Source organism: Oncorhynchus kisutch, linkage group LG19, assembly GCF_002021735.2.
Source record: "Oncorhynchus kisutch isolate 150728-3 linkage group LG19, Okis_V2, whole genome shotgun sequence".
Lineage (NCBI taxonomy): Eukaryota > Metazoa > Chordata > Actinopteri > Salmoniformes > Salmonidae > Oncorhynchus > Oncorhynchus kisutch.
The window spans coordinates 28,267,272-28,286,439 of record NC_034192.2 but is presented as its reverse complement, the minus strand read 5'-3'; the positions used below and the strand labels follow the sequence as shown (position 1 = coordinate 28,286,439).

At 42.6% G+C, this 19,168-nt stretch overlaps 1 protein-coding gene across 3 annotated transcripts in view; it reads left to right on the top strand.

The window, feature by feature from the left end:
- The window catches only part of LOC109864554 (protein FAM13B), a 74,475-nt gene that overhangs the window by 353 nt on the left and 54,954 nt on the right, over positions 1–19,168 (top strand). For all 3 annotated transcript variants that reach the window (XM_020452404.2, XM_020452403.2, XM_020452405.2), the window contains exons 2-6: positions 14,033–14,194; positions 14,889–15,069; positions 17,709–17,921; positions 18,162–18,339; positions 18,973–19,114. In XM_020452404.2, the coding sequence (XP_020307993.1) occupies positions 14,919–15,069; positions 17,709–17,921; positions 18,162–18,339; positions 18,973–19,114 (684 nt within the window). In that variant the 5' untranslated portion in view covers positions 14,033–14,194; positions 14,889–14,918. The remainder of the gene's footprint in view (positions 1–14,032; positions 14,195–14,888; positions 15,070–17,708; positions 17,922–18,161; positions 18,340–18,972; positions 19,115–19,168) is intronic.

Genomic DNA, 19,168 nt, shown 5'->3' with positions numbered 1-19,168 from the left:
GCTAAAACGCCTACTATCGATGTTCATTTGTTTTAATTTAACCCATTGCCAAGAATTTGATGCTAGCTAACGTTAACTAGGTGAAAAGCAGCTTCTGCCAGTTAGCCTGCTAACATTTATTATATGCTAACCAGAAAGCTAGCTAGCTTTCCACGGTCAGTCCTGCCAGAGATTGGTTTAATTTCGGTTTCGTGTTAGCTAATACGAATGTTAGACATGACCACAATTTAGCATTTTCGTTTTCTCACAAATGCTTATTCAATAGTTTATTTTTCTATTGCAATTTAGTAAACGTTACACAGTGAATTGGCTAGTCTTAATCAGACTGTAATACACACATTGTTATGTAAACAGCCTGAAATTAATAGCTACAAAACCGTGTTAAATGTTCTTTCCTTTGCAAACCAGAACGTTGAATAGAATGACGGTTGTCTGTGAGGTTTGTCCTTTAGCTGCTTGAAATTTTAGACACACAGCCACAGGAATAAAGCTAGTTATACGTTATAAAACATCTTTAGTATTGTTTACCCGACTTTTTAGAGAGCTGGTAGGTAATTTTAAGGTTGTTTTATATTGGATATTCGGTTTTCTCTCGTCAGTAGCTATTGAACCAAGGATGCCATGAAATTGGTATAGTCTGAATCAGGAGAGGATGGATGGAGAACAATCCACACCGGTTTATATTTTTTGATTATCTGAATTTTAAAAAAGTATATAAAATTCACACACAAAGGTGCTGACGGTTCTTCATCTAGCAATGCATGTTATTTAACTAGCTAAAGCATATTCAGTGGTCACCATCAACAGGATGCCACAGTTGCATGCTAATTTTATGCTTTTCTTGTTCTGGGTTGACACTTTTTTTTTTTTCTATGTGTGATTGAGTTTTTAATTTGGCTATTTTCTTTAGACATCTGATTAACTTCTGACACGGCCTCTAAAGAAAAACACCAAGCTTATTTATTGCACGGTGGATGCCTGAAATATGATGGAATGATCTCTAAGAATAGTTTGCAATGCGAAAGCAACACAAGTCTCCCGCATCCAACAATAATATTGTGATTAAAATGCATTGTTGTCCTCTGCAATTTCATTTTATTCGGATTAATCAATGCCAAGCTGAATGAAAATGGCCCACCTCAATAAAGCTAACACCAGCTTGAGATTGTGAAGTACTGCAAATATGTGGGATCTGAAGGTCAGCAGCAGTGATGCTCTGATGATGGAGAGCTATAACTAGGCCATGTCCACGCTGGTGCTATTGACTTAGATTCTACAAACTACTCTATTACATTTAGGCCTAATCTCATTTTTATTGTTTTAAAATGAATATCAGAATGTTTAACTGCCTGCTACGTTACTGAGTGTCATCTCCTCTCTCTCTTCAATTACTTCTATGTCAGACAGCTAGTTAATGAGTTTTATCTGCAGGCAAGCTTTTAATGGTACCTTAGCATTTGAGGGAATGTCAGGAAAGGAAAATAAAGTCACTCGAGTGCACAGCCTCCTGCCATGTGAGATTGTTGTTGCTAGAGGATTGTTTTGTGACGCAAACGGGCCAAGCATAACCAAATCTGGTCAGATGAGCCTAGGACAGGACGTCCAAAAGGCCAGAAACCAATGTGTTCGCAGCAGAATTAAACGAACCGGGCTAACCCCAGAGGTTCTCTAAACAGAAAAAGGCGGACGCTAGAATAACTTGGCTTCTTGGAGCCCCTGGGTAGGCCTATGCCTATGTCCAGTAAGAATCCGATCACAAGATAGACCTGTACCCCATAGTGGGGCCTAGGTCTATCTTGTGACCGGATGCTTGCAGCAGATGCGTTGAGGTGTCCTGCCCTTTAAACCTGCTGAATGTGTGTCTGTTCAGATTACCACAGCCTAAACCAGCTGTCCATCAGGCCAGGGGATTTCTCTGCTTGGTGAGCTCTCCTCCTGGTGTTGGATTAGGCTCTCCGTTCCATCGCCATCCCTGGCAGCTTAGATGGACATTGGACAGTCCTGAGGCAGTTGGTGCACCAGTATGAATTATCCCCTCTACATAACTGTTTTTGCCTGTCTTGTGAATCTCTATCAGTTTTTATTGAGTGAAACATTTTCCCATGTCGTGTCATGTGATAACTAGACCGATTTTAAATTATTTTTTATTTTTTATTATTGTATATCCTTATTAGTGAAATGTTAGAACCTGAAGTAATGTTTGATATTATCTAATGTCTGTAGGCAGGGGAGGGGTTTGTAAGCACAAGATTAACATGCTGTGGTGAAGCACCGTCTGCCAAAGGCTATATTGAGCTGAGTTTGTTTTCCTGTTGATTGAGTGGAGAGCGCAGTGGAGTTGAAGGCACAAGATCAGTTTCCCACTGTATGTACGCACTCAAGGTCAGAGGGCGTAAGAAGCACAGCAAAGCAAACTTTCAGGACTGATAGGCTCCAAATGAGCTTGGGAGTAAAGTCTCCTATTTGGCACCTGAATTCAGTTGAAATGTTTTGTCAATTCAGGAAATGAGTTTAAAATCCTCCATGTAGAAAATTATGGAAAATTACTACGCTAGCAACGGATTCGGCTCCACCCACAAAGGGCAAAGAAAAAGGAATTTCTCATTGAAATGCATTCATTTTAGTGCCGCATTAAATTGCTTAAATATTTATAGAAAACCTTGTGTTTTCTATAGTCTTACCGTTGTTATTGTAGGAGTGGACCCGTTATTTGCAGAGCGCACAACCTAGGCTACACTAAGTTTTGGTTTATTTATTCCCATTTAAGAGTTGTCAAATTAATTCTTTGTCTTTTGTTTGGAGCGCTCTGGTCAATCGTGAGTAAGGACACCTGATTACGCATATAGAAGTAGGACTAGTCTACCTGGCCTGCGCACAAATGTAGGCCTATAAATGTGCCCATTTGGGGATCTAATACTCTTTCTGATTTGCCTTAACTCGCCATCACTAGAGCTTTTCAAAGTTAATTTGTCTTCACCTCGAACGGCAAATAAACAAAGTCTCTGTTTTTACATCCATTTAGAATGATAATAGTTCATTGTAATCTTTCAAGCTCTCTCCCTATTGATTAACACTCAGCATGAAAGGGGGAAAATATGTCATGCTCTGATCAGATGGAAACATCATAAAATAGGCCTACCTGATTACTTCTTATCCCCTGCACAAAATAGCTTACAGCAGTGTATGTCTGTCTGGAGCTCACTGGGACAGGATACCCTTGAGGGACCAGAATTTTTTTTTATACAGTTTTGCAAATTTGCTAGCACCAGCTTTGCACTGGACCAAGTTAAGAGTTGATACAATTTTGCAAGTTCGTTACAGATAAGCCATGCTTAGCCTTTGTGATTTTATAGGATATTCATTTTTTCCCAGGATATTTTCTACCTGTGGGCTTCTGTTTGCTTTATTTAGTCAATTTTTAAATATTTGCAATAGAAGCTACTTTTAGATTTGTATCATTTTTATTTAGATATCATTTTGATTATCATGACATTGATTTTGAGATATGAAGACTCTGCAAAGACTAGCAGCAGCAGGGTCGGGAACAGGTTTTATCTTCTGGTTAGCCTATTGATCTCTGGCGCCCTCTTTAGTAATTTGTCTTCATTTTGAATAGTAGTACTTAAAGCATCAGACAAGCTCAGCAGCCTACATGTGTTTTTTCCAGAGTGGTGCAGCGGTCTAAGGCACTGCATCTCAGTGCTAGAGGAGTCACTACAGACCCTGGTTCGATTCCAGGCTGTCACAACCGGCAGTGATTGGGAGTTCCTATAGGGCGGCGCACATTTGGCCCAGCGTCGTCCGTGTTAGGGTTTGGCCTGGGTATGCCATCATTGTAAATAAAAATTTGTTCTTAACTGACCTGCCTAGTTAAATAAAGGTTAAAACCTATTTATTTTTGAAAAAGCCGAACAAGTGAGCGTGGCTTAAGACGAGCAGAAAAGAACAGTTGCAGTCAACCAAGACTACTTGTTGAATCACGATAAACCAAATATGTTGTTTGGAGAGATCCTCTCTTTGATACGCTGAACTCTAAACGCACTGCAGTCAACCTGTCTACTTTCAGTTGACTAAGATTTTTTTTTTTTGCCGGGGAGAGACCAAGAACATTATCGAGTTTTTGCTTTGCTTATTCTCCACTGCAGTGTACTTCTGGAGGCTAGAACTGGATCAAGTTGCTACTAGCTGTTGAGCATTTTGAATGTGACGACATTCAAGCAACCCAAAGACTGCTAGTTGGCTAACTATTTTTGAATGAGACATTCTTATCGTAACCCTTCTAGGTAAGGTTGAAAGCAGTGTTATCTAGCCGGCATAATTTTTTTTGCTTTGTTTGTCGATCTTCAATGCTGGCTAGCAATGCAATACCAACCTGCTTAGCTGCCCATCCAACCAGCTAACAATGGGCAGCTAGCTAGCTAAATATTTCTAGTACAGAAAATGCATTCTTCAAGTTGGATATTAGTAGGGCTGTAAGTAAAGGATCTATTATACAGCCAGTTAAGATGGCATTAATATGATTTACACCTACAAATATAGCATGTGCTTTGCTTGAAATTAACATGTAAGTGAAGTTTTCCAACGTTCTGAATCTTTACCCTTCGTGGTTATTGCTAAACAATGGGCCTCACAACATTGATGACACAAACCTGTCTTCCTCCATTGTATCATTCCAGTCTTTGATCTGCCCAGTGAGGTTTTTGTCATGATGACTCATTTCTGTGAGGCACTACCCTTGTTATAAATCAGTTGTTACTTCCTTTGAGCGGCAAATGAGGGATCTTCAGTTTGCAAAGTCATTCTGATGTGCATTTTTTTTTTCATTGTCTTGGTTGTAGTGGGCTCAGGTGAGGTAAGGCTAATTTCTCTGAAGATATTATATTTTTACAAGAATTTCTCTCTTTTGACCTGCTGTTGTTTATAAGTTTATAAGTTGCTATGTGCTAAGCCATGCATTAGTTATTCATTGCCTCTATTCATAGCTCTCAAATATCAACTCTCATTATCAGCCCCCCCCCCCCCCCCACACACACACAACAATCTTTTGAGAATGCTGAAGGACTGTTCCTTGCAACAAAGCATAGGATTCTTGTTTTGCGCTGGTACAGAGGTGATAAAGTCTATGTTAAATCCATAATCAGAATGTCATTGTCTAAGGCAAGCGAGCCAACTCTGCTAAGTTGCATGCATTTCAAGCCTACACCCACAACTCAAGCCTTCAAACAGTTGACATCAGTATCCAAGATGGAAAATGTATGCAAATGCACAATACATGGTTAGGTCTGCCCATGCTCAGACAGTAAAATGGCATTGTGACAGACATTTCATACCTAGGTCGTAACTGATTATCTGTTACATATTCTAACCTAGTATGTTTTCTACAGAACAATAAATTGGCACCCTGTATAAATTTAGGCTACATCAGTGCTGTAAACTGTAACTTATGAATAGGTGCTGATTTACTGAGAGAACTATTACCTTTTTCTCGCTGCCACCCCGGCCTTTGGTTAAATAACAAGCCCTTCTCATTCCTGTCCCCTAAAGAGATCTAGTTATTAAGGAATCAGTCCCATGGGATGCTCAGGCAACTGCTGTGTCAAAGGCAAGAGTAGCACAGCATCTCCTATCCCCTACTACTACCCCCTATTTTCTCTTTCTACCCATATTATTAACACTCAACTTATCGCCAATGGCCTATTTTCTAATTAAGGTCAATGAGTTCAACCTCAGGACTAGCATTAGGTTCAACTCAGAGGTAGTGTTGACTCTGCAGATGTTGTCTCTGTCTGCTCCTAGCCTATATCCTTTTCCTCTCTTCCCTCCAGTCAATATCAGACTGCCCTGTTGTGAAATCTGTTTCTCAGTGGTGTCAATATATCTACCTCTCCTATTATCTTTACTTGCCAGTGCCACTCAAGGCTTCCACATGCTTCATTTTGGCTGGCACCTAACTGAACGAGTGTGCTCGCATACTCCCTTAAGACATTCGCTTGAAAAACGAGAGAAAAGCGTCAATAGTACTGTTTTTCCATCTTGAGACGCCATAGCCAGTATACACTCCCTCAAAATAGTCAGAATTAATCTAAGATAGCTCAAGAAATCTGTCATTAATTTAGCCGTTTTTGCTTAGTTGCGCAACTTTACCTCTTGGATGTTTGGTGCAGTAATTTGAAAGTGAAAAAATGTGCATGAAAACTATCATTGAATCACCCTAGGGTTTGGCAAGGGTAGGCTGTCATTGTAAATAAGAATTTGTTCTTAATTGACTTGCCTAGTTAAAGGTTGAATAAAACATTTATTGAAGAATCCCTACTGTTAACCAATGACCTTTTGGCTAATGAATTTCAGCTTGCTTCGGAAAAAATGTAGTGTCCACGATCAGCCGAAAAAACCCTTTGCCGAAGACCAAAATGTTTGTGGTAATATACACACAAACTGTTCCGAACTGTTTTGGATGGGAAGCATGCAGACGCCTTTAGAGGTTAGGTGAGGCAGTCACCTCAGACCTACAGTAGAAAGTCTGTTGAGGTGAAAGTCAATTACTTGTGTGTTTTTAGTTGGAATACATAGTCTCCATTGAGCTCTCTACTTGCTTTCAACACACTGCCACTGAAACGCTCTATAAAAATTAAATAAAAAACATTTGTTGCATTCACACTTTCAATTCTCTTCGAGTTAAGTAGCCTACTTCTCCCCTAGTTGGGCATACGCTAAAATATGCAGTTGTCACACAACACCATGCCACAGATGTCTCAAGTTGAGGAAGCATGCGATTTGTATTCTTACTGCAGGAATGTCCACCAGAGATGTTGCCAGAGAATTGAATGTTAAATTTTTTACCATAAGCCCCCGCCAATGTCCTTTTTAGAGAATCTGGCACAATACGTCCAACCGGCCTCAACCTCAGACCACGTGTAACCATGCCAGCCCAGGACCTCCACATCAGTCTTTTTCAACTGTGGGATCGTCTGAGACCAGACAGCTGATGAAACTGTGGATTTGCATAACTGATGAAGTTATGCACAAACTGTGAGAAACCATCACAGAGAGAACTTGTGAAATCCTGAGGCCCATTCTTGTGCCACTTATCCACCGCCATCACCTCATGTTTCAGCATGACAATGCACGGCCCCACGTCACAAGGATCCGTACACAGTTCCTGGAAGCTGAAAATGATCCAGTTCTGCTATAGCCTGCACACTCACCAGATATGTCACCCTTTAAGCATGTTTGGGATGCTCTGGGTCGACATGTACGACAGTGTTCCAGTTCCCGCCAATATCCAGCAACTTCGCACAGCCATGGAGGCATGTGACAACATTACAATGGCCACAATAAACCCTATGTGAAGGAGATGTGTTGCGCTGCATGAGGCAAATGGTGGTCACACCAGATACTGTTTTTCTGATCCACAACCCAATTATTATAATTTTTTTGTAAGGTATCTGTATTCCCAGTCATGCGAAATCCATAGATTAGGGACTAATTTATTGATTTCAATTGACTGATTTCCTCATCTGTAACTCAGTAAAATCTTAAATTGCTGCATGTTGCGTTTTATATATATTTTCCGTGTAAATGTAATTAAATTGCCAAAATTATATAGCCTAATTAGCTTACTCCGGTCTATACAGAAATAAATAAAATCAGTCAAAATAGGCTAATACACCAGAAAGCATGATTTGGCCACAGAGGATCATTTAGCTTCTTTAAAAGGTAAAAAGCTGTGAATTGTTTAAAATCTCACAACCTACAGTCGGAAAGGCACGCAATTTGAGCTGAGTGCACGGCAAATACCAAATAGATGATTGTTGAGTTGCGACTGTCAGTGAAAAGCGGAGAAACCTAGCCAGGCATATCGCAATATTTAAAATTAAATCGAAGATAAACTGTTTGGAAAACGAATGGTAATTTAACCTACAGTGGCAAGAAAAAGTATGTGAACCCATTGAATTACCTGGATTTCTACATAAATTGGTCATCAAATTTGATCTGATCTTCATCTAAGTCACAACAATAAACACACAGTGTCTCCAAAAGCTAATTGGAGTCTCGTAAACTCCATGTTCAGTTGGAAGAGAGCACGGACGGCCAGAGATCAAGCGTCAGGGTCATATAGGAGTCGGCTAACCTGGAGTCCAATCAATGAGACCAGATTGGAGATGTTGGTTAGAGCTGCCTTGCCCTATAAAACACTCACAAAATTTGAGTTTGCTTTTCACAAGAAGCATTGCCCGATGTGAACCATGCCTCGAACAAAAGAGATCTCAGAAGACCTAAAATTAAGAATTGTTGACTTGAATAAAGCTGGAAAGGGTTACAAAAGTAGCTCTAAAAGTATTGATGTTCATAAGTCCACGGTAAGACAAATTGTCTATAAATGGAGAAAGTTCCGAACTGTTGCTAGTCTCCCTAGGAGTGGACGTCCTGCAAAGATGACTGCAAGAGCACAGTGCAGAATGCTCAATGAGGTTAAGAAGAATCCTAGAGTGTCAGTTAAAGACTTACAGAAATCTCTGGAACATGCTAACATCACTGAAGAGTCTAAAAAAACACTAAACAAGAATGGTGTTCATTGGAGGACCCCACGGAAGAAGACACTGCTGTCAAAAAAACCAATGCTGCATGTCGGAAGTTTGCAAAAGTGCACCTGGATTTTCCACAACGCTACTGGCAAAATATTCTGTGGACAGATTAAACTACAGTTTAGTTGTTTGGAAGGAACACAACACTGAGGAGAAAAAAAGGCGCCGCACACCAACAACCTCATCCCAAATGTAAAGTATGGTGGAGAGAGCATCATGGTTTGGGGCTGCCTCAGTGCCTGGACAGCTTGCTATCATTGACGGAAAAATTTATTCCCAAGTTTATCTATACTTTTTGCAGGAGCATGTTAGGCTTTCTGTCCGCCAATTGAAGCTCAACAGAAGTTGGGTGATGCAACAGGACAACGACCCAAAACACAGAAGTAAATCAACAACAGAATGGCTTCAACAGAAGACAATGCGCCTTCTGGAGTGGCCCAGTCAGTCCTGACCTCAACCCAATTTGAGTTGCTGTGGCATGACCTCAAGAGAGCAGTTTACACCAGACATCCCAAGGATATTGCTGAACTGAAGCAGTTTTGTAAAGAGGAATGGTCCAAAATTCCTCCTGACCATTGTGCAGGTCTGATCCGCAACTACGGAAAACGTTTGGTTGAGGTTATTGCTGCCAGAGGGTCAACCAGTTATTAAATCCAAGTGTTCACATACCTTCCCCACCTTGCACTGTAAATGTTAACACGGAAATCCAGGTATTTCCAAAGGGTTCACATACTTTTTCTTGCCACTGTATTCGGTAGGTTATTTTTGCACATTTTAATATTGCCTATAGGGCACAAAATGGCAGTGACCATTGCTGCCAAGTGAGCTGCTTCACATGTCTAAATTAACATTGTGGACCAGTTCTTGCGGTAGCGGGTGGGAGTCAGACAGTAAGCCGGGGGGTGCAGGCGGGAGGTTGAGTAAATCAGTCCTTCGCAGACCTCTCTTTCAGAGTAATGTAAGGGAACTCAAGTCCCAATGGAGTCATGCAAGCTTCTCCAATAACCATAACCTTTCAAACTCCCAGGATTTATGCAGATTAAGTGGAAAGATTTAGGAAATTGCTTTCCCCCCCTCCAATTGCAGATATGTCATTAGCATTGGTGGTGATTTAATTGTTGAAAAAGCAAAGCATAAGTGAGAGGACTGCTGCTAGGCTTGGCAGATGAAATGCAGAACCGGACAGGAACAATGCACCACCTCATTGACTGATTGTTCTGTCTGGGCTCCTCTCCCTCCCCTAACAATGGCTGACATTGTGGATGAAAAGATTGTCACGCATGATATGTGGGATTAAGATAGACTGACCCATTCTGTCCATGAAAGCCAAGTACAGGGGGATTTGGGAACATTTTGTCCTTGCTCTGTACCCGTTGTGCCCATCTTCCTATTATATCAAGTCTGTATGTGACCCTCGCCTAATTCAAAGCAATCTGATTAAGAAGACCATGCTTATTGGAGATTGTACTGGAAATGGTATGTTGTAAAAAGACCACATTGAGTGGCTGGTGACAAAGGGTGCATCTCAAAGCGCACCTTATATAGTGCACAACCCTATAGTCCCTGATCAAAAGAAGTGCACTACATAGGGAATAGTGTGGTATTTTGTGATGCAGGGAATAGTGTGGTATTTTGTGATGCAGACACTCAACAAGGCAGTGAAATTAAGTGGTTGGTAAGACAGTAGAAGTAGGGCTTCTCATGAGCACAAAAGAGCCCTTTGTCAAGAGGGATGCAAAGTAATTGAGGAGCTGCACTAGTTTCATGTACAGAACAAGAGGGTTTCTTTTGAGTTTTCCACCAAAAAGAGGCCAGGGGCAAGCGATTCATCGTCATCTTGTAGAAATGACTTTCATATTGAATGTAGGTCATTTGTTGCAGAACATGGTGGGTGGCAAGGACTGACTCCATGATAGGAAATTCCATTTTCATAGTGGGATGAATTTGAAACAATCCTCTGATTTAGGTGGGCGTGTGCACAGGAATTGTGCAGCCTGGGTCAGAACACGGAAAATATAGTAGCATGACGTCTAATCGCATCCCTTTGGAAGGTGAGAATGACCGTCACACCACGAAGCAGTGTGACTCGAGCTGGGAGTGGGGACTTCATTTGTGTTTCTTAAAGGCCCAGTGCAGTCATCAACCTGAATACATAATTTTTTCTTCTTCTGTGTTTTATATATATTTCCACACTATGCAGTTGAAATAATACTGTACAATCTCTTTTTACTCTAAGAGGGTTTTGAAAAGACAGCCTGAAATTTCAGCCTGTTTTGGTGGGATGGAGTCTTGGCCTTCCTGGTGACATCGCCGGGTGGTAAATTAGTGCTCTCAATAAGACTAAGAGTTCCAAACCTTTGCTTAATAGGCTATTTTTTTGTTTATTTTTGACCACTTTGTTTTAAATTAATTACAGTAAGGTACTTAATTGTTACCCAGAAATTATAATGTTAAGAAAAAAATGTCTGCATTGAACCGTTTTTAGTGTGAAGCTAGCCTAATTTATGCCTCATAGATCGGTCTTACAAAGACATTACTGCACAGTGCACTTAATGACACTACATTCATAAGTACAGCCTAGTCTGTTAATATTTTAACACCCCACTCTCTCCCTTGAGAAGGCAACTCCCTTACTTAGCCAACAGGCATTGGCAGCCGGTTAGTTTAAGCAACTTTGTTTTTCTTCATGATTCCTAAGCTGGTGGACTCATTTGGGAGGCCATGACAGGCCAGTAAGCACAGCTTCAAGTTCCACCATCTAGCTTACACTAGCCTAATTTGGAAGAATCCTTGCACCACTGGGCTCTAACATAGCTGTCATGTCTCTCACACCACATGCATGTGGATAGCTTCTGGATGAAATGTCTAAGGTATTCTCTAGCATGCCAACACTGTAAGCTTTCTGTGGGATCATTTGAATATCTTCATGTATTGTATAGGGCTGGGAATTGCCCGGGACCTCACAATATATTATCACGATATTTAGGGGCCGATACGATATGTATTGCAGTTTTATACTGCATTTCGACGTTCCAAACATATTGCTCAACATAATTTTGTATGTACAGTCTTGGCCAAAAGTTTTGAGGATGACACAATACAAATTTTTCACAAAGTCGACTGCCTCCGTTTGTATGATGGCAATTTGCGTATACGCAAGAATGTTATTAAGTGATCAAATGAATTGCAATTAATTGCAAAGTCCCTCTTTTCCATGCAAATGAACTGAAAACAAGAATGGTACCAACACATCCTCCGAGAGCAACTTCTCCCAACCATCCAGGAACAGTTTGGTGACGAACAGTACCTTTTTCCAGCATGATGGAGCACCTTGCCATAAGGCAAAAGTGATAACTAAGTGGCTTGTGGAACAATATCAATTTTTGGGTCCATGGCCAGGAAACTCCCTAGACCTTAATCCCATTGAACTTGTGGTCAATTCTCAAGAGGCGGGTGGACAAACAAACCCCCACAAATTCTGACAAGCTCCAAGCATTGATTATGCAAGAATGGGCTGCCATCAGTCAGGATGTGGCCCAGTGACAGCATGCCAGGGCGGATTGCAGAGGTCTTGAAAAAGAAGGGTCAACACTGCAAATATTGGCTCTTTGCATCAACTTCATGTAATTGTCAATAAAAGCCTTTGACACTTATGAAATGATTAATTATACTTATTATATTTCAGTATTCCATAGTAACATCTGACAAAAATATCTAAAGACAGTGGAGCAGCAAACTTTTTGTGTCATTCTCAACTTTTGGCCACGACTGTATGGTGTATGTGGACACCCCTTCAAATTACTGGATTCGGCTATTTCAGCCACATTCGTTGCTGACAGGCGTATATAATGGAACACACTGCCACGCAATCTCCATAGCTAAACATTGGCAGTAGAATGGACTTACTGAAGAGCTCAGTGACCTTCAATGTGGCACCGTCATAGGATGCCACCTTTCCAACAAGTAATTTCATCCAATGTCCGCCCTGCTAGAGCTTCCCCGGTCAACTGTAAGCACTGTTATTGTGACGTGGAAACATCTAGGAACAACAATCGTTAGTCATCTTTTGTAATACTCACTTCTGAGTTCCAAACTGCCTGTGGCTTCATGAAATGGGTTTCCATGGCCGAGCAGCCGCACACAAGTCTAATATCACCATGCACAAAGCCAAGCGGCGACTGGAGTGGTGTAAAGCTTGCCCCCATTGGACTCTGGAGTAGTGGAAACGTGTTCTCTGGAGTGATGAATCACATTTCACCATATGGCAGTCCGACGGACTAATCTGGGTTTGGTGGATGCTAGGAGAACGCTAGCTGCCCGACTGCTTGGTGCCAACTGTAAAGTTTGGTAGAAGATGAATAATGGTCTGGGCTGTTTTTCATGGTTGGAGCTAGGCCACTTAGTTCCAGTGAAGGGAAATCTTAACTGTACAGCATACAATGATTCTGTGCTTCTGACTTTGTGGCAACAGTTTGGGGAAGGCCCTTTCCTGTTTCAGCATGACAATGCCCCCGTGCACAAAGCGAGGTCCATACAGAAATAGTTTTCCGATCGGTGTGGAAGAACTTGACTGGCCTGCACAGGACCCTGACCTCAGTCCCATCGAGCACCTTTGGGATGAATTTGAATGCCGACTGTGAGCCAGGCCAAATCACCCAACATCAGTGCCTGACCTTACTAATACTCTTGTGGCTGAATGGAAGCAAGTCCCCTGCAGCAATGTTGCGATATTGTCAAATAATATCCAGAGGGTAACTGTATAGATCCCCGCCCCATCACTACTATTGTATATCTGATGAAAATATTCGTGTTTTTCCAAACGATGTAATGCGTTTAGTAGAACTACATTTCATTTGAACTAGGCTACGTGCGGTAATAATAAGCATGTATTTTTTACATTTACCCCTTTTTCTCCCCAATTTTCGTGGTATCCAATTGGTAGTTAGTCTTGTCTCATCGCTGGAACTCCTGTTACATCCTCCGAAACACGACCCAACCAAGCCGCACTGCTTCTTGACACAATTTACATCTTAACCCGGAAGCCGGCCACACAACATGTCGGAGGAAGCACTGCACACCTGGCAACCGTGTCAATGTGCATGCGCCCGGCCCCCCACTGGAGTCGCTAGAGCGCGATGGGAGAAGGACACCCCTTGCCGGCCAAACCCTCCCTGAACCCGGACGATGCTGGGCCAATTGTGCGCCGGCCCATGGGTCTACCGGTCGCGGCCGGTTGCGATAGAGCCTGGACTCGAAGTAGTGGCACAGCTAGCAACTGCAATGCAGTGCCTTAGACCACTGCGCCACTCGTTAGGCCCTATAATAAGCATGTTTTGCGGTTTTTTTAATGTGGATCAGCTCTTGGCAATTAAGTGGTCATTGTGGCCTTGTGGTTTCAGAACCTAAGCAACTTCTTTCCAACACTTTTGTTCCTTTCTCCCCTGCAGCTTAGCTACTGAAGTCCTGATCAGGATTCGCGGTCTGTCAATGAGGAACTACAGGCTCATCTTTTGCCATAGCCTGAAGCAGCCATAGATGACCATTTGATTCACTGCTAGTGAGTGGTGCTGAAGATAAGGTGAACTACTGGGTGTTTTAAGTGCTAAACGGTGAGTACAGCAACATAAACAACACACAGGTCAAATTGCAGCCTAAAAATCTAATCAATTTTCATTTCTGTACATTTCACATTGATGTAATATGCTCGTCCTGAACATGTTTACTATAACATGGCAAGCCATTTGGAGTGTGAATCATCCCAACATAACCGACAACACACTCCTGTGATTTTTAAATCTGCAGTCAGTAATTGGTGTCTGGATGGATTGGTATTTGTTTTCACAGCCTAATATGCCCCTGGCTGACCTGTAGCAGAGCTGATCTTTAGAGAGGTCCGCTAGCCTGGTCAGTGTGTGTTTGTCTAATAGGGCACAGATCATTGAAGTCTGTCACTGAAATGGAGTGTAGCTAGTGCTCAAATGCTCCAAGCCCAGGCACCTGCTCCTGTTAGTATTGTAAACATGCCTGTTCTGATGGCTGTCAGACACACTTGCAGTTGACTCTCACTATACTTACATAACCCTCTTGCTCCGAGCTAGCTGGGCCTGATAGCTGCACAGGCAGGGAGGGAGGGTCAGACGGGGCCCGATTAGATTTAGTCAGATTTCATCTGTATAATGCTGGGACCTGCCCCAGCGTCTGCCCTGTGTGTGTGTGTTTGTATATGTATATCGGATGGAGAGCACAGCCTGTGACAGTGTATCTGTCTCTCCTCTGTGTGGTTTGGCTCTGGCGGGTGTCCAGACCTTTGGAAACAGCTCGGCTGTGGAAGCGATGAGGAAGAGCCTCTCACCTTCCCCCAGCGACTCCCTGACACCAGCCAGGGTTTTTGGGGTTCCCCTAGATGTGGTGCAGCAGAGCGGCCAGCCAGGCCAGGAGGTCCCCCTACTGGTCAGGCACATCGTAGAGTACATCGAGGAGCATGGTGAGTGGCACACACGCACTGCATTTCTAACTGCAGAGGTATTCCTTAGATAACAAACGGAAGGCCACTACCTTGTCTAATAACTTATTTAGAGTTTGTGCCTATCTACTGAGTGCGACACAGGAGAGCTGCATGAATGGGACCTAAAAAATACACACGCGCACTCTCTCTCTGGCAAATGATTCATCTCTTTGAACATCACATTTACCTTAGAGTATCTTTTTACGTGCTCAGTAAATCCCATTACTCTTCCACTGTGTCTTGCTTTATATAGTTGTGGCTTGTTTTGACAGCTCCTCCAGGTACTTTAGAGAGAGATTACCTTTTAACTGTCATAATTTCAGCTTCTTGTATGAAACCCCACTGGAGATGCTTCAACTTGTTCTACATCAAAGCAGAGATTATTTATAGATCTAGATGTATAGAGAGAGATTAAATGATTGTGTGCGTTTTTATAATTTGTAAAAATCTGTTCATGTTCTATGTAGCCTAGCCCACGGGGGTGCAAACCACGGCCCATGGACGTAAAAATATATTTTGGGGGTTGGGGGGGGGTAATTATGTACAACGTTTTTGTACTCCAGGCCACAATGGAATATCTGAAACTAGATAGGAAGTATGTAGTGACGGACCTATATTTTTAAATAACTGCTCTTTTTCTGGGTTGCAACTTGATTTTGACTGACAAATAAGTCTGTGTGAATTTAGAAATCCCGACGTGGCCCTTGAGACAGTTTTCCCACCCAGTCTAAGCCACTGCATCTCAGTGCTAGAGGTGTCACTACAGACCCTGGTTCGATTCCAGGCTGTATCACAACCGGACGTGATTGGGAGTCCCATAGGGCAGCGCACAACTGGCCTGGCGTCCTCCGGGTTAAGGTTTGGCCGGGGTAGGCCGTCATTGTAAGAATTAGTTCTTGCCTAGTTTAAACAAAATTTAAAAGATGAACAAGTTAGCGTGGCTTAAGACGAGCAGAAAAGAACAGTTTCAGTCAACCAAGATTACTTGTTGCGTCACGATAAACCAAATATGTTGTTTGGAGAGATCCTCTCTTTGATACGCTGAACTCTAAATGCACTGCGATCAAAAAGATGTGCTTCCTCCATTGCGTAACATGTTAGACTCCTTTCTACTGAAAGTTTTGGTGCAGGGGGAAAAAGAGCTAGTCAATCCAACACACTGGCATAAGCTGCAACTCCAGAGGCATAAACATCTATTTAGTTCTTATTTCAATGACAGGGATTTTCACTTCCTCCTTCATTTCAACTTGAAATGGTATATCTCCAGTCAACTGAATGTGACATCAAGCAGACATTGGGTGGTTATGTAATACACTACACCCCCCCCCCCCCCCCCCCAACACACCACCTTTCATTCCCCTGCTGCCATATTAATGATAATTGTGCAGTCCAGAAGTTAATCAGGCATTGAAAATACTTTTGATCTGTCTGTTTGCACTCAGAACGGGATGCCATAATTGTGATTTAATGAGACCTCTGTAAGCTGCAGCAGGGGCCCAGGCCAGCGAGCTGCTGCTGTAGCCCCAGTGGGGTTAGGGTGGGCATGGAGGGAAGGGGGGGTCCATGGCACATACCAGGGTGTTCTGCCTTACAGCTACCGCCCACCCACTGTTTTCCTTAACCAGGCAGCTCACTTTGAACAAATCCTAGTTGCAGATCTGAAACCAGAGTTGCGGAATGACATGATGGTGTGCTCTTCTTCCTGGTTGGGAGACTTCCTTGTGTATAGTATCCCCCCGCCACCGCTGCATCTTGAAACAGGAAGCCACTTGCACGACCAACCAACGCACATTGAATGGGATAGACGTGGTAAAGAAGTCAATGGAATACAGACCAGATTGGCGCACATTCAACAAATCTGATCTAACACAGTGGATATTCCTCATCTGTCATGATTTATGTATTGTAACAGGCCCACAATATGTTTACTTGTATATCCGATTTGGATATTTGGCTGTTTTAACTGCACAACATTTATAAGTTGTCCCTTTTCAGGTTTAGAAGTGACCGCTAAATGCAAACTCACATTCGTATAAGCTGGTTAGTATAGCTAGCATACAGAAATGGGTGGTGGTAGTCAGTCGTGAGCATGTGTTGGGGTTGACATCCATACAAGCATTATGTTCTGATTTTTACCTCAACCTAGTGTGAAATAAACAATAGCCTAAATGTAGGCTAATTTTGCTGAGGGGCTTTTCCCCCATGACCCTTCCCCCCCACGCGTTTCCATGGCAATTCAATTTTTGGTTAAGTTTACCAAATCTATTGTGGGTAAAATAACATTCCTTCCTCCCTTACATGTAATATGCCCTGTGATTGAGCTGTTAGTACAACTGCACAAATTATAGTACAACTGCACAAATTATAGTACAACTGAACAAATCTGGGAAATGGTCAAATTGTACCCATTTAAGAAATTAGGCCTTCAACTTGATCGGTTTATTAATGTACTAAAATCAGTGTGGAATCTGTTTGAGAAATTAATGTAGCCATTCTACCCTAAGTGAAAGCTGTACTCACAGTCCTCATGGATATGCTCACAGAGAGATTCATATATAACTGTTTAGCAGACAGAGCAAGTGATTGACTGCTGTCCTCTTTGTCTCTGTTGCTCTCAGGGCGTCTGGATTTGGAGGGGCTGTTCCTAGTCAATGGTAACGCGGAGCGGGTGGAGTGGCTGCGGCAGCGCTATGACTCTGGGGAGGAGGTGGACCTGGAGAAGGAGGCTGACCTGGCCTCTGCTGTCAGCCTGCTGCGTCTCTTCCTGCAGGAGCTCCCAGAGCCCATCATCCCTGCAGGCATGCAGTCCCACATCCTGCAGCTCTACCAAGGTAAGCTCATCTTAGTCATCCTCATTTTCATCATAATTATTCTCCTCCTCTTCAGTCTTCTACCTCTTCATCCTCCTCCTCAGTTTGTTTGTCTGACCTGTACCCCCTATACAGGCGCTACACATAATTCCTTCTCCATCATCCTTCTCCATCTTTTTCCATTTTCTCTCTCTCATCTGACTCTCTTACTACTTTCTTTCCATTGGCACCATCTCCAATCCCCTGTTGTGTGTTGTCCAGATTACAGCAGTGAGGAAGAGCTCGCCCGCAACATGAAGTACTTCCTCCAGCAGCTGCCTCAGGTTAACTACAGCCTGCTGCGCTTCCTGTGCCGCTTCCTGTCCAGCGTAGCCTCGCTCCAGGAGGAAAGCTGGAGTGTCGGCGCCCTCGCCGCGGTATTCGGACCAGACATCTTCCAGTAAGGCCAACAACAACACAGCACCTCGCCTATCCATACACCAATACCTCCACAGGCCTTTAGTACTTGTACTTGGCGTTCACTTTTGTTTTACGTGTACATACCTGCATAATGGCAATCTCACGTTGCTGGAATTCTCACAGGAGATGGTGCTGTATAAGTGCTTATAGAACAGAAATTATATTTGGTAACATGTTCATTTATATCATGAAATACATAACACACCCTGCTGATCAAGCTTAGACATGTATGAAGCCACGTGAGGGGTTGCTTTGCGTAATAATAGTAAGAGAATCTTCTAGACGAGAGTGTCTGTGGCCAATGCTCTGAAAACAGCCGTGTTCTGTTGACTTAAGGGAGAGAACAGCTGTTCTGTCAATGCCAGAGTCTAATTATTGAATATGATTTTTTTTATCTTTGTGTACTTACTAGCACCAGTTCTTAGTGATCTGATGTGGAGTCAGATTACTCAAACTAAAGTTAAACTTAACTATGTAATGAGTGACTTTATTGTAAGGTGGGATGGTAGTGATAAAACTGATCTAAGGTCGTTTCTTGTCTGTATATTGTAGTTCCGACACAGATGTGTGTTTATGATAACAGCTGATCTGAGGTCATATCTTCTAACCTTAGTTTAGACACGGACGTGGAGGATCTGAAGGAGCAGGAATCAGTTAGCCGCATTCTGGCGGAGCTGCTGGAGAATCAGGAGGAGTTCTTTGACTCGGAGGATGATGACGTTTCCACCACCGACTACAGCTCCATCAATGAACAGGTAAGGACACTCCTATTCTCCCCTCTAGAGATTCTGGGCCATTGTCTTGCATCA